At 37.6% G+C, this 15652-nt stretch overlaps 1 protein-coding gene across 4 annotated transcripts; it reads left to right on the forward strand.

Moving 5' to 3' along the window:
* The first annotated feature begins 1284 nt into the window (after positions 1–1284).
* Positions 1285–15215, forward strand: LOC139979575 (sodium/glucose cotransporter 4-like). Of its 4 annotated transcripts, none has more exons than XM_071990516.1 (15): positions 1285–1668; positions 2246–2612; positions 3568–3639; positions 4049–4153; positions 4745–4804; positions 5719–5823; positions 6777–6963; positions 7540–7748; positions 10924–11059; positions 11534–11641; positions 12542–12692; positions 13199–13367; positions 13728–13943; positions 14368–14485; positions 14697–15215. In XM_071990516.1, exons 2-15 carry the CDS (start codon positions 2532–2534, stop codon positions 14912–14914), a joined length of 1935 nt encoding a protein of 644 aa, XP_071846617.1. In that variant the 5' UTR covers positions 1285–1668; positions 2246–2531; the 3' UTR covers positions 14915–15215. The 4 variants fall into 4 exon arrangements, with proteins under 4 accessions (XP_071846617.1, XP_071846619.1, XP_071846618.1 ...); XM_071990518.1 differs by having other exon boundaries at positions 2277–2612; XM_071990517.1 differs by having other exon boundaries at positions 2388–2612.
* Positions 15216–15652: the final 437 nt, after the last annotated feature.

The raw sequence follows: 15652 nt of genomic DNA on the forward strand, positions 1-15652 counted from the left end.
GCTTTGATGATATTAGAAGCACCTCAGTCTTTGAGTCATTCATTTTCAGGCATTTGTGTGACATCCATTGCCGAACTGAGGTTATGCCCTTCTCTAGACGGTGCACAGTGATAGTAATGTCATTGTGATGGAACATAAGATAGAGACTCGAGTCGTCTGCATAGAAGTGATAGTCCATGTCCTGCGAGCGAAGGAGCTGACCCAGTGAAGACGTGTATACCGTGAAGAGCACAGGCCCCAGGACCGAACCCTGGGGCACGCCACATTCTAACGTCTGAGGGTCAGAAGAATCCTTTCCCAGGCACACAATCTGTTGGCGATCACTGAGGTATGATGTCTTCCACTTTAAGGCGCTACTTTTAACACCAAGGTCACTGAGTGTACTAAGAAGCTGGAGGTGGTCGACCGTATCAAAAGCGGCCGAAAGGTGTAACAGAACCATCAGGCACGCTTTCTGAACTCCAAGAGCTACCATCACATCTTTCTGAAAGCGCACGAGGGCAGTCTCGGTGCTGTGGTTTTTCCTGTAGGCAGATTGATGAGTCTCCTGTAGACCATTGTGTTCAAGATAGGATGTGAGACGGGATGACACAACTTTTTCTAGAATCTTTGAAACAAATGGAAGGTTTGACACTGGCCTATAATTTGAGAGAACGGTAGGATCCAGCGAGGGTTTCTTGATGAGTGGCGTCACATGGGCGAGCTAAAAAGCGGATGGTACATCGCCAGTTATGAGGGAGTTGTTCATAATAGTGCTGATAACTGGCAAGACAGGTGTCACACACTGCTTAAGGAGATTTGTAGGCAGCGGATCAAGGCCACAGCTCTTAGACGGGGAGGCCATTATGATCCGCTTCAGTTCATCCTCTGTAGCTGGCTCCCACATATCTAGTGCACAAGATCGCGGTTTCTGCACTGTCAATGAGAAGGATTTTGGCTTCCCTTCACTGACTATACTGGCTCTAAGTCTGGTTATCTTGTCAATGAAAAATATGCTAAACTCATGCACAAGGTCCTTAGAATCCTTGTCGGGGGGTAATGTTGTCCATGACCATGGACGTTAAATATGAATGTAAGAGACTGACTCCGGTCAGCTTGCGGCTTTGATAAGCCAATGAGGCTTCTTCGCGAGTTCCTGCTTGCAGGAGGATCTAATATACATACATACTGTACATACATACATACATACACGTATACGTACATACATACATACATGACGATTACTGGTTTGGAACCAAATGTATAATATATATATATATTTATATACAAACATACATCTATGTAGGTGTCCGCAATCACTTTAAAGGATTGACCCTATTTCACCAACGGATCACTGAATAATTTCTCTAAATACCAGCACTCTTCGTTTCCCTTTCTAGCTGAAGCTACACCTATATAATATAGCATAGTATGATATGGTTTATGGTACGGGTATGTTACAGTTATGTTATGGATATCGCTGTGTGTGTAGTCTTAGACTGGAAGACCAACAGAAGCAAATGTGCAGGACAACAGCGTGTGATTGCAAAGTGTCACGCAAGCCTGGCTATCGGAGAGAAGTGATAACGAGAGAGGTGGAGAGACAGGTGGAGAGACAGAAAGGGTGGATAGAGAGGAAAGGAAAAGTTTGCTGTTTTAGTAACCATACATTGGCCGGGTCTAAGCAAGGTAGGTCCTCTTGTCTACGTTCTTTTATATTGAACAGTATGTTACGTTTTTACAGCTCCCTGATTTTGAAATGTGCCTTAGCGAGAAGAAACGAAACAATCATTTTCATACAATCATAGGCGTAGGAGCCCAATTTGATTTCGGGGGGGGGGGGGGGAGGGAGGGGGTCTGTTACGACTTGCCCGAAACTACAACCACAGTTTTTCACGCGTGTTTTCGCCGTGTTATAACCCTTCCATATTGGTTATAATTATTTGGGGAAGTCCGGGCTTACAATAAAATAATAATAATAATATAAGTTAACCATTGAAAACACATTGCAAATTATTTTTTCTTTGAGTAGGTGCCCGAAAAATTCTCAGCATATTTGCCAAATTTTCAAATATTTGGTTGGGGGGTGCAGCCCAGCCCCCCCCCCCTCCTACGCCTATATGCATACAATCGTTTCGTATCCAACTCAAGTTCAATTACTTCATCTGTGTGTGTTAATGTATGTCAGTCTACAGGCTCTGTAGGCATATCATTGTATATTTTAACAAAGTGTGTGTTTTCATTTTACATATTTTATGTTGGACAGCTCTATGTGTTTGAATTGTCATTTTCAAAAGCATAGAAAAGGGTACCACAACTCCCCAACGTTCTGGTGTGAAGTGATCAGACGACTGTAATTTATAGGATGCTTATCTTTACACCCCTGGCAATAAATTGATTGATATCAGATAATCTTTTTGTCTTTGGTGAATGATCTCCTTCAAAACGATTGGCTTCTGCATACACAACTCGTGCAAAGTTCAACAAGTGCAGTCTATCCAAACAGAGCATAGAATACTGCAGATTTGAAGCTTGCAATCCATCGCTTGAAAATGGCGGAAAATCAACTCGAACCAGTTGATATTGTTGTGATATCGATTCACTTTGTTGTTGTTTTGCTGCTTGGAATATGGGTGAGTAACTGGTAGAACTTTATTCGTGAAAAATAAAAAATAAAGAGGAAAAAAATAACATAGTTCGTTTCTTATACCTTATCCTCTTAGACTATAAGACTAAGTCTGTAAAAAAAGAAAAAGAAAAATGCATAGTTTTCATACGAAATCTCTTGGGCGCCGAGCTTACTTCCTGTTGAATATACTTAAGCAAATGTAATGACAAATTCTCCTCATAAAAAAAAGGAAGAAAGAATGTTACTATTCATTTCTGCTGTTCAGTGTAAACCTGAGTTGAATTTATCATAGCCTATACTTATAAGTTAAACAAGTACTGCTAATCCAAAGAGTGGCAGATATCATCCAAAAATTACCAATAAAATTACCACTGGGGGCAGTAAGTCATGTTTCAGTATATACATGAGCATTGAAATTACAGAACTATAGTTACCATTGAACTTTTGTACCTTTAATTATAATTTTTTCTCTGTAAGCAGTCTGATTCCAACACAATTCAAAAAACAGTCATTATTTCCTTTATGGATATGAAACTTTGAGCTATTTTGTCATTATAAGGCATCTTCATATCAGCCAAAATGCCCACCCCCATTGTTTTTTGTGCGTGTTTGGTTTGTTTTGTTTTGTTTTGTTAGGCAACCAACAGCCACAGGAATATCCCTTTAACAATTAAGAGAAGTTGCCACGAATTTTCAGCCGTTTTTGGTAATCACAATATTCCCACTTTGGAAATCCATTGACCATGTAACCTTTGGCATTTCAAAATGAATTGTTGCAATTTAAACTATCAGACTCATCAATCCTGGATTGGTTTGCGGGTCTCGGCCATTTTATCATTTCGAATAAAAAACGAAAATATGTCACGATGTTGATATAAATGAAATGTGATTTTGTTAAGTACAATTATGATGTGTGTTTGTTGTTGTTGTGTGATTTGTAAATTTATTTTACTATACAGTCCAGCTACAAAGCAAACCGATCATCTACGGCAGGCTATTTTCTAGCTGGACGAAGCATGAGTTGGTGGCTGGTAAGTTGATTAAGATAAGAGAAATGAGTAAAATAGCAATATGTATCAATATCAATAAGTTTCGATCAATATTGATTTCAACTTCATTTTAAAGCTGTATTTTGTGTTGAATATACTACAAACTGGTGAAATCACAAATGAAAACTCTATGGACGAGGTACATTCCTATTTCCACTCCTCCCCTGTAAGTGATTTAATTAACTACGTAAGATATTATAATATGAGTAACAATAAACTTTGTTGTTCTATAAAGTCAACCATTTTGAATTGAAATTATGAAGCGAGGAAATCATGAAACATCAGACAAAAACTTCCTACATAGTTATCTCTTCCATACATCGATGATGTCACTTGCGCATGCGTACATTCAATCAAAACGTGTTTATATATCTATCTTTTCTATTGTTAGGTCGGTTTATCGTTGTACGTAACAAATATTGGGAGCGGATCATTCATAGGTCTGGCAGGAACGGCGTCGGCTAGCGGTTATGCCGTAATCGCATATGAATTTACGGTACGCTTTTTACGAGAAAATCCTCTCTTATATTGTTTTTTTTTGCCACTATAGTCTATTCATAAACGAGTACTCAAATATGTATTTCCCAATTGATTATAATTTGTTTATTCAACACAATGCATTTCAGTCATCAAACTAATGAACTGGTGGAAATTTTATTTAGAACATATATAGGCCTATACCCAATTCACCAAGTGTCCTTTCTTACTCCCGAGAAGCTTGTTAGTTCGGTGATGCAGTAAAGGGATGGAGGTGGGGGGGGGGTGGAGAATGGGGGACCGGACGGGGGAGACATATTCTATACGGGCCTTCCCAAATAACTAGCGGAAATTTTTATATATAACATAGGTCTATACCGTATTTATCGAGTGTCCTTACTTACTGCTGGGAAGCTTCTTAGTTCGGTGATGCAGTAGGGGATGAAAGGGGGGTGGATGTAGGGGTAGATAGCGGGGGACAGGACGGGGGGGTGGCATATTCTATACGGGCCGTCCCAACTAAAATTGTATGTTAATCAAGACGTACAAAGAGTTGTTCTTAAATGTATTTTATTTAATTTTAATTTTATTTTTTATCTCCATATTCCAGGGTTTGTTCTGCCTTCTGCTTTTAGGATTTGTATTTATGCCTGTCTATATTTCGTCAGGGGTAAGTGAATTGGCAATGATTTGACGTCACAACTAACGTTTTGAGCTATTACTCTATATAACTTTGAATTATTAAAAAATAAAAATTCATGTTAAACTATGTACATGCATGCAGTTATATCCGTATTTTTGCCTTGATATTTTAGGATAAAATGAAATTTTATGTAGTCCTAAATGTATGAGAAATTGTTAAAGTTATCTCTAATTATTCAAGAATATAGAATTGTGACGTGTATCATTAAGAGTTATAATACTTAGCAATAAAAGAGTAAAATGGTATCCGCTTAACATAATGATTTTTTTCTCCAAATGTCATCAATTTAAAAAGTAATAGCAAAAACGATAAAAACGACCACTTAATATATTTCCCCAATTCAAACATTTTGCAACAAAAATTACGAATAACGCACAGGAAGCTATCATTACAGTAATTTGTAGCACACTGATAAATCGATCACTTTAAGATCTCGACAATTAAACATTTTGTATCAAACTGATTAATTACGCTTGAATCTGAATCTCAACATTTCAACATTTCCCAGCGGAATGATGTATTGTTTACTACATTGCAGAAAATGATCTTAACATTTTGACGGCATGCACCTTAACATTTCCTTATTATTTGCAAAAATACGTGACAAATCGAACTAATTAATATAACTTTTGTTATGCACATTTTGTAAGTATCGAGAGGCATCATTATGACCAACAAAGAGAAGACTAATTAGTGAAGTAATTGACATGTCTCAGTTAACAGGCAGCTAGGTGGTCAAAAGTATTCATGTTTTAACCTGTTTGTTTAAATGCAAAATAAACTACTATTACCTACATAGTTCACTGTGTGTAGATTATAGTCTTATCATTGGCAATAACCTCTATATGCAGACTTGCATGGATTTGACTTTTTCAATTTAGATAAGCACCGTTCCAGAATATCTCAACCTACGATTTGGAGGTAGCAGGCTTCGGCTTTTTCTTGCCGTGACGTCAATCGTCTTGACTGTTCTGTCTTCCTTATCTGTAAGTTAATTCTATTTGTTCTTAGCATGTGTGACATCATCATCATAACACGTGATTTATAAAGAAAGGTCACTTCAATTCGAAATCAGTTAGACCTTGTAATGAGATCTTATATTTCCTTAGCATTAAGTGTGTTTAGGTGTTTGATGCAAACTAGAAATTGAAAGGACAAGCTAAATTCCTATATTACTATTTGATGGCAGGGGCTCATCTTCGTATACTTCTATATGGTGCTTCAGCCCCCCCCCCCCCCACCACGATCAAGAGTAAAGTGAAGGAAGGCTCATCCCCCAGCCCAATGACAAACAATATTTAAAGTATTCAGCACTCTACATTATATACAGTACAATTTAATGAGTTAAAATCCTGCAACAGTTTGCAACCATTAACATTTGCAAAATAAAGTACAGCTTTACATCAAAGCCATCTCCATTTTTACCAAGATTTCTCAAAGGGAAGGAGACACCCTCCCCCATTAAACACATTACCCCTGTAAATTACATGTAATCAAACCCCCCCCCTCCCTCCCGCCCCCATATAACTAAAATGGTGGTTGAGCCGCTAATTGAAGATTATGATTTATTTATGGACATTTAAATGATTATACTTCTTTAAAAAGATGAAATTAAACTCAAGTTTCCACCCCCTTTTAAGCTTATAGAGAATGGTTTGACTAGTTGTAACAATTGATATGTATGACCATAGTAGTCGAGAGCCAGTTTGTTCTTCTTTATCTCTCCCATATTTTTCTGGTCCCCTCAACATTTCCGCCATGTTTGCCTTCCTAAATTTAAAGTGACATTCATGGCCATCTTTTTCTCTATGGAAAGATTAGAACATATTGCATTTTTGTGACGTCACTGGTAGCGACACTTGTTTTACTACGTTATGACTTACAAACCCTGCATGATCAGGTGTAGGTTCCTGTTAAAGGTATGTTTCTTGTTTTTCAGTCTGAGATGTACGCAGGAGCCTTGATCATACAACAGACATTAGGCTGGAACATCTACCTGTCTGTCATATTACTTCTAGCTATGACTGTTGTGTATACTATTACTGGAGGTCTCACGGCTGTCATATACACTGATGCATTACAGGCAATCATCATGTTAGTTGGTGCCTTCATTCTGGCTGTCATTGGTAAGAAATTAAGCAAACCAAAACAAAACACGTGGTTACGAAACTGGTAATCAACCTAGCTGTCCACATTAACGATAGTTGACGCATCATATGCTTGTGATTCAATATTGTCTGTGTAAACTAGAAATGAACTTTTCAATACAGTACAATCATGTGAGGATATATATATATATATATATATATATATATATATATATATATATTGATCGCATTTAGATTTGTACTTGTCGTTCTCTTAAGTTCTTGGTTGCTTGGTATTGTCTGTCGTTTTAATCCCTTTATCCTTTTATTATCCTGTGGCTTTCTGCTAGCTGCGGTCGTTGAGACCTGTCATGCTTTTTGTAGTCAATTTGATCTGTATTATGTACATTGAGAATTGATAGAAATAAAATATAATATATATATAAAATATAATATATATATATATATATATTATGTCAATATATATGTATGTATATATATATATATATATTAACATAATATATATATATATATATCTCAGCTCCAACTAATGATTTTCATAATAATTTAATTTTTTAAATATAAATTTTATTATTTTGCTTGTATTTTAATTAGCTCTAGTTGAGATCGGTGGTTTTGAAAATTTATACTTGGAATACATGACCGCGGTCCCAAATTCAACTCTACAAGGCGAAACTGCTTGCGGGATTCCTCAGGAATCGGCTTGGCACATTTTCAGGCCAGCCAATGATCCTAACTACCCCTGGCCTGGAGTTATGTTTGGAATCACTCTATTATCAGCTTACTTCTTCTGCACAAATCAGGTAAATGACCTAAGGCAAGCTATTGTGTGACTCATTAAAACTTAATTAAATATATAATTATATATATATATATATATATATATATATATATATATATATATATATATATATATATATATATATATATATATATATATATATATATATATATTCATTTGCCTTTGTCGTTTACCTCCATTGCATTAACATAAAGTCTGTTCAAAGTATCTCCTTCGAGATCCGGCTTTAGGAATCACAAATGATTTTCGAGTTGGATAGCATCATGTTTGATCTCTAGAGTAGGGCAAAATATGTCACCAAAAACAGAACTAGTATTGTTCGATATAGGTGACAAACGCCTACAGTGGAATTACGATCTTCCTTACCGGTTTCGAACCTCTGGACATACAATCAGCGTCCATAGCCTAGTGGTTAGGGTGTCCGCGTACAGAGCGGGAGGCCCGTGGTTCGAATCCCGGTGGAGGCTGAAAGTTTTTTCACTGTTCTTGATTTTCAACTCATTACGATTTTCATTTATATATATTCATTTGCCTTTGTCGTTTACCTCCATTGCATTAACATAAAGTCTGTTCAAAGTATCTCCTTCGAGATCCGGCTTTAGGAATCACAAATGATTTTCGAGTTGGATAGCATCATGTTTGATCTCTAGAGTAGGGCAAAATATGTCACCAAAAACAGAACTAGTATTGTTCGATATAGGTGACAAACGCCTACAGTGGAATTACGATCTTCCTTACCGGTTTCGAACCTCTGGACATACAATCAGCGTCCATAGCCTAGTGGTTAGGGTGTCCGCGTACAGAGCGGGAGGCCCGTGGTTCGAATCCCGGTGGAGGCTGAAAGTTTTTTCACTGTTCTTGATTTTCAAATCATTACGATTTTCATTTATATATATTCATTTGCCTTTGTCGTTTACCTCCATTGCATTAACATAAAGTCTGTTCAAAGTATCTCCTTCGAGATCCGGCTTTAGGAATCACAAATGATTTTCGAGTTGGATAGCATTATGTTTGATCTCTAGAGTAGGGCAAAATATGTCACCAAAAACAGAACTAGTATTGTTCGATATAGGTGACAAACGCCTACAGTGGAATTACGATCTTCCTTACCGGTTTCGAACCTCTGGACATACAATCAGCGTCCATAGCCTAGTGGTTAGGGTGTCCGCGTACAGAGCGGGAGGCCCGTGGTTCGAATCCCGGTGGAGGCTGAAAGTTTTTTCACTGTTCTTGATTTTCAACTCATTACGATTTTCATTTATATATATATATATAGTAGTGGTCCATACTGATAATATATAAGCATGAGTGATTTTAATTTAGGAAGAAACTAAAAAGTAAATAGGGATTAGAATAGTTCCAACCCGCAGCTCGCTACATTTCTATATAGGTCAGCTTTTTATTGCTGGTTGTTCTATTCATCCCTAAGTTAAAAATATTCACTAAAAAATTTGCTGGTTGTTCTAAGTTTAAAAGTTTCTAAGTTTCTTCCTAGTTTAAAATCACTCATGCTTATCACTATTGTCGTCCTTGGATGTATATTAGCCCTTGTATTTAATTGATCTTGTACTTTTGCCTGACGATGGAGTGGTGACCACTCCGAAATATAGCAGTATGTCGTTGTTAGTAATATTCGCTTGTTTATCTTATATATATATATATATATATATATATATATATATATATATATATATATATACAGAGTTGTTTGGTTGGCGTCTATCTTGGCGCAGAGTGCTCAATGTCCAGTGGACAGAGCGGAATATCTGGACCAGTTGTCTGACGATCGCTAAAACGCGTGAAACTCCGAGTTACAACTACTAGTGTTCCACTAGTCTCAACTTGTATCAACATATATTTATATACATATATATACATATGAATTTATTTTATTTACTGTCAACACAAGTTTGGACTGGTCACACAAGAGGTTGCACTCTTCGAATTTGTTGACAAATTTGGTCACATATTCGGTTTGGTGGGGGAGGCTACGACAGGTTCAGAACTCTTCACATATTCGTTGTGAAATACTAGGCGATTGTGATTACGGTACGAGTGCATTTACAGTAACGGTCATCTTTCTTGTTTATTTTTCTATCTATGGAATATTGATGTTGTTGAGAAATGATCGCTCACTTTTAGTTTTTCATGTATGCCTTCTCCTTTATCCACCCTGTCCACGTTTGTTCCTTTCCCACGCATGTTTAATGTTAACCCCGTGTACCGAAAAGCTTGCATGTAAGTGGTATGTGAATAAGAAACGCTAATCCAATGAAAGATGGGATGGAAGAAGATGAAACTATCATTGCTTATATATACACAGCAATTTACCGATGGCCTGTGTATATCTTTAACGCAAGGGCGGCGGAAGCACTTTTAATCTGGGGGGCACCGACATTAAAGGGCACTTTGCAGAAATTCGATTGCACTGATGCAGCCTTATATTTAGTACCCTTTATAACTCTTATTGTATTATCTTATATGCGTATACACATCACTCCATCAAGGCCCCCCCCCTCCTCAAAGAAAATATGCATACTATACTGCAATATCCAATGTGCAAATTGGGAAACAAGTTTTCTTTTGAGACAAACTGAGGTGATATCATGCTTGTTGCTAGTGTAGGAATCTTCCGAATTAGACATCATTTCTTGTTTATATCTTTACAATTTTGTTTCCATTCGAAATAGCTTTGAGTTTGACCCACAGAAATTCACAGAAAGTCAGGGGCGTAGCAAAGATTTGCAAAGTTGTATGCACGACTATCTGAGCGGAGCGCCACCATCGGTTGGCGCGGAGCGTACAAGAAAATTCAGATGGCCGGAAACGGCCATTCCCGAGTGTTCATTCTGGTTCCCTAGCCTCTTGCTAACTTGAGACACCTCAATTTTTATGTAGAAAAGGGCAAATTTTTAACCTGAGGAGTGGGGGGCACGTGCCCCCTGTGCCCCCCCCCCCGGTTCCGCCCCCTTGCTGTAACGTGTCTCTGTATTTCAACTTCACTCGTTGCTTTTTCATATTCCACAGTAGACATTTTCTTAGCTGTTGTAAGGGGACGCGCTAGGCTCTATCTTGGTTGACTTTAGTTTTAATTAGTTATGTCAGCCTATTCTTTGTTTCGTGTTTTTTTTTTATTGCTTTCAACTCACACTTTACCTCGTTGTTCACATTTAAAGGTTTTCGTTCAACGATCTCTAGCAGCTAAGAACATCACGCACGCCAAAGCAGGCAGTGTCCTAGCGGCTTATCTGAAGTTACTTCCAATGTTACTGATGATATGGCCTGGTATGATAAGCAGGGCACTGTACACAGGTTAGTATTTCCAGATACCTTTTTTCAACAATATATTTGTCAGACATAAAAAAATCAATTTCTCTGAAATGTACTTCAAAGTCCTGCAGGGTGGAGCTCATATATGTAGCAAACGCCTCGGAACCTACAGCCCCTTGAAGATATTTGATGTTCTCTAGTGGCGATTTTGAAGCCACAAAGATAAATATCAGTAAAAGCAACTATGGAATTTATGTCTTACATTTCACTACCACCCCCACCCCACCCCAATTCTCACCATCCCGAACTTACGCCCCGTTAGTAATATAATTTTGTTTAAATTGTTTTACATCCTCAGTAGCTATTTGGGCGAGTGAAACCTTGACAATAACGTCCATTTAGTAACGACAGCTATAGTAAAAACAGTAACATGTGTCCAATTAAAATCTTACTTTTAATAAAACTGATTAGTTTGTGGTGACCAAAACCTCTTTCTTTCTGTCTTTCTTCTTGAAGATGAGGTGGCCTGCCAGACAAGCGAAGTTTGCGAGGAAGTTTGTCAGAATCCCGCCGGATGCTCTGATATTGCTTACTTGAAATTGGTTCTAGAGTTGATGCCCACAGGTTAGAATGTTAACATAATATATACTGTAGGAGATAATCGTCTTCACGTGCTATGTCAGTTCATATATATGTTGTATATATGTTAGTGGACTGCATATTGTAAATATGGTAGTGGACTGCATATATGGTAGTGGATAGCATGTTCTATATATGATAGTAAACTACATGTTGTATATATGGTAGTAGACTGCATATATGGTAGTGGATAGCATGTTCTATATATGATAGTAAACTACATGTTGTATATATGGTAGTGGACTGCATATATGGTAGTGGATAGCATATTCGATATATGATAGTGAACTGAATTATAAATGGTCGTGGGAGTGGACCGCATGTTATATATATGGTATAGTGTATTGCATGTCCTGTATATGGTAATGGGAGTGGACTGCCGCCAGGATAGACGCCAACCAACCAAACGTTCATATAGTCATTTGCCTTTGTCGTTTACCTCCATCTCATTAACAAAGTCTCAGTTCTTTCGAGATCCGGCTTTAGGAATCACAAATAATTTCGAGTAGATTAGCATCATGTTTGATCTCTAGAATAAGGCAAATATGTCACCAAAACAGAACTAGTATCGTTCGATACAGGTGACAAACGCCTACAGTGGAATTACGACCTTCCTTACCGGATTCGAACCTCTGAACATACAATAGCCTATAGGTGTCCGCATACAAACGGGAGGCCCGGGTTCGAATTCCGGTGGAGGCTGGAAGTTTTTTCACTGTTCTGGATTTTCCAACTCACTACGATTTCAATTATATATATATATATATATTTATATATATATTTCGATGAAATTAATGTATAATCTTAATAAAAATGTGTGCGTTATCACCTTTGTGCTAAATAATTACAATGAATATTTTATCTCTTATTTGTATTAAATTTCAGGATTAAAAGGTCTAATGCTGGCGGCCATGATTGCTGCGTTGATGAGTTCTGTCACTTCTACATTCAACAGTCTAAGCTCTGTATTCGCCTTGGATATTTGGACAAAATTACGTCCTCGGGCTCTGGAAACAGAACTCCTCATAGTCGGGAGGTAATCTAGTTGTTATTAAATATTAATTTAATCAAATAGTATTACTATAACCTTCACGAAATTCTTTCTCAAATTACTATAAGAAGCAGACGTTGTGTTTACATGATATGCTGTGTATTGATAAAAAATATATAAGTCTGTTTACATTGAAAATAAAGAAGTTACAACTGATGACCATTCTGCTCTGAATGTGTAACAATGAACCGTCTGAATTTATCAAGTTCACTTTTAAGTTGGAGTATCTATGCAGAATATGTGTTACAGAAGTCTGTACATGTTCGACCATCGGTCCACGTTAATTACATCTTTATTCCCACTCACTTTCATATCTCGTGACAATTTCAAGAGAAATCAAATTAAAGGACAAATACATTAATTACGGCCAAATGAGATTGCTTATCGGTTTTCGTTCTAAGACAAGTAGCAAATTATTGAATAATTAACCCAATTTTTCCTTTCCATGTCTCTTCATTTTTTCCTTCTCCCCCCCCCCCCTTCTTCGTCAGAGTAATTACTTTAGTACTGGCAGTTATATGTGTGTTATGGTTGCCGTTGATTCAGGCCTTCGGTGCTGGACAACTCTTCGTGTATGTACAGTCGATAACATCTTATCTAGCGCCACCAATTTTTGGTCTCTACACCATGGGCTATTTTTTCTCTCGGACAACTGAAGCGGTATGTTACGCAATAGTAAATTGATCTCTGATTCTTTCATCGATTTGAAATTGTTAGGCTGAGCCAGTTGATAGTTATTAATTGAAAAACGATATATGGTAAACTTTGAAAATATACATAACAGACAATACAAATTGAAATGTTATCCCTTTGAAGAAACCTTTAATAACCCCCCCCCCCCAAAAAAAAAAAAATCGAAAGAATTGAAAGAGTTTTACTCTTCTTCATGGTATTTCTTTAGCTCATAGCTTATGCAACATGATTCTCCCTGGTTAGACTGTCCTGGTCTAGTACTATGGACAATGTTTGTAAGGCCGTTTTATTTTATTACGTGTAACATGAATATTCATTATTCTGTAGGGGGCGTTCTACGGATTAATGTTTGGAGAGGCTTTTGGTGTCGCCCGTATGATCACTGATTACGCTTTCACGGCTCCTGGCTGTGGCCAGTTTGACGATCGACCAGGATTTGTCAAAAGTTTCCACTACCTTCACTTCGCATTGGTTCTATATGCAATCACATGCATATTCATAGGTTGCGTTAGCTTTCTCTCAGCACCTCCACCAATAGAAAAGGTAACTATATATGAAAATAAACACAGATCGCTATTCTTTGATCATCCCGTTGTCAAATACTTTTCACAACCGTATCTTCTGTTTTATGAAAATATTAGTGTGTGTTCATACCCATCTTACCGGTTATGTTAGGTCCGTAGAAGGAACTTAGCGGGGTAGCGTGGGGTGGTGTAGGGTCAGTAGAAGGAACTTAGCGGGGAGTAGCTTGTTAGGGGTGTGACGAAAACAACAACCCTCAGCTAACCAATATATACGCAAATATGTAAAAAGGAAATTGCCTGGAGTTTATTCAAAATCATACACGTGGAAGAGACAACCTTTAGCTGTGTCCACTGATAGAGGAAACAATCTCAACCCCACTGTCGTCATCATCCCAAAAAAATTCATCACGAAAATTTCCTTTTTCTTTCTCCGACATCTGCAGTTGAAAGGATTGACTTGGTGGTCTCGTCATGAGAAGAGAATCTTGGAAGTAAAAGAGGTCACAAAAAATATTGAAAAACCTTTACCGGAAGAAAAAGAGAAAGAGAAAGAGGTTGAAGGTTAGGGTTTTCCTTTGCTCAATCAAATACGATTAAAATGACTGCCGTCAACTATTTTAGTGAAACTGACTGATGTGCCACGAACCACCCCCCCCCCTCCAACCCACCCTACCCCTTCCGTGCAAATATTGTAGTTGTGTCATTGTCCCTATACCAAGGTTTTTCGTTAAATATAAATGTTTTCAATATATTTTTCGATCTTTCTAAACAGATACAGAGGAACCAGAGATAGGTTTTATAAGATCGTCTTGGAATTTCATCTGTGGCATCGAGACTGAAAAGCCAGAGGAACTTTCCGAGAAGGAAAAACAAGACATGTTTGCTAAAATAACGTCATTAGACGAACATCCAATCTGGAAGAGGGTCGTCTCCATTAATGGTTTTATATGCTTCAGTGTTGGTGTGGCAGCCTTCATTGCATTCCGCTGAATCAGTATAGAATAGTGTAGAACACGGCGGTTGTGATTTTTTTTTAATGGTTCTCATATATTTGTATACTCGTGCCGCCGGTGCAGGGATATACACCGACAGAACAGCTGTTCAATATATACCAATTGAAACTCGTCAATATATAACTTACGTAAATTGTAGAGTCTGACCAATCCGTTTAAAGAGGCGACGAATGGAACGAAACAGTATTAATATGTGTGATCAAATGATATGAAAGCAAGATTCCGCAACGCATATAATAATTGTTTAATAATACCAGTTTCAAAATTTAGATTTTTTTTTTTTTTTTTTTGGGGGGGGGGGGGCTTTTCCTTCTTTTTTCTATATATATTATTCAAGGAGAGAGGGGGTTGTGGTTGGGATGGGGGGTTGGGTGGAGAGAGAGAGAGAGATAGGTGGAGAGGTGGGTGGAGAGAGAAAGAGCAACCGTGTAGTTATTGCATTACGGATATTAACAGACAAGGCCAAAATCTTACAATGATCGTGTTTCGTCCAGAGAGCATCAACCTACGCTGTTTCCGGTCAAAGGTCACGATATTCTATGCGACATGAATAATTATATAGATACACATTGTATACACTTCACCTTCACATATATATAAAAATCATCACTGTATTTGGGATTTTTCTCTCTATATATGAATTTATAAAAGGCATATAAACAAAGAGATAAACCTTGTGAGAACGCAATGACATAGCCACGGTGGAGACTAGTAA

This window comes from Apostichopus japonicus, chromosome 14, assembly GCF_037975245.1.
Source record: "Apostichopus japonicus isolate 1M-3 chromosome 14, ASM3797524v1, whole genome shotgun sequence".
In the NCBI taxonomy this organism is placed as follows: domain Eukaryota; kingdom Metazoa; phylum Echinodermata; class Holothuroidea; order Aspidochirotida; family Stichopodidae; genus Apostichopus; species Apostichopus japonicus.

Coding starts and splice junctions, on each gene's coding strand:
- LOC139979575 (XM_071990516.1), top strand. CDS start 2,532: ATGGCGGAAAATCAACTCGAACCAGTTGATATTGTTGTGATATCGATT. Junction 5,824..6,776: donor CTGTTCTGTCTTCCTTATCT/GTAAGTTAATTC, acceptor CTTGTTTTTCAG/TCTGAGATGTACGCAGGAGC. Junction 11,642..12,541: donor TCTAGAGTTGATGCCCACAG/GTTAGAATGTTA, acceptor ATTAAATTTCAG/GATTAAAAGGTCTAATGCTG.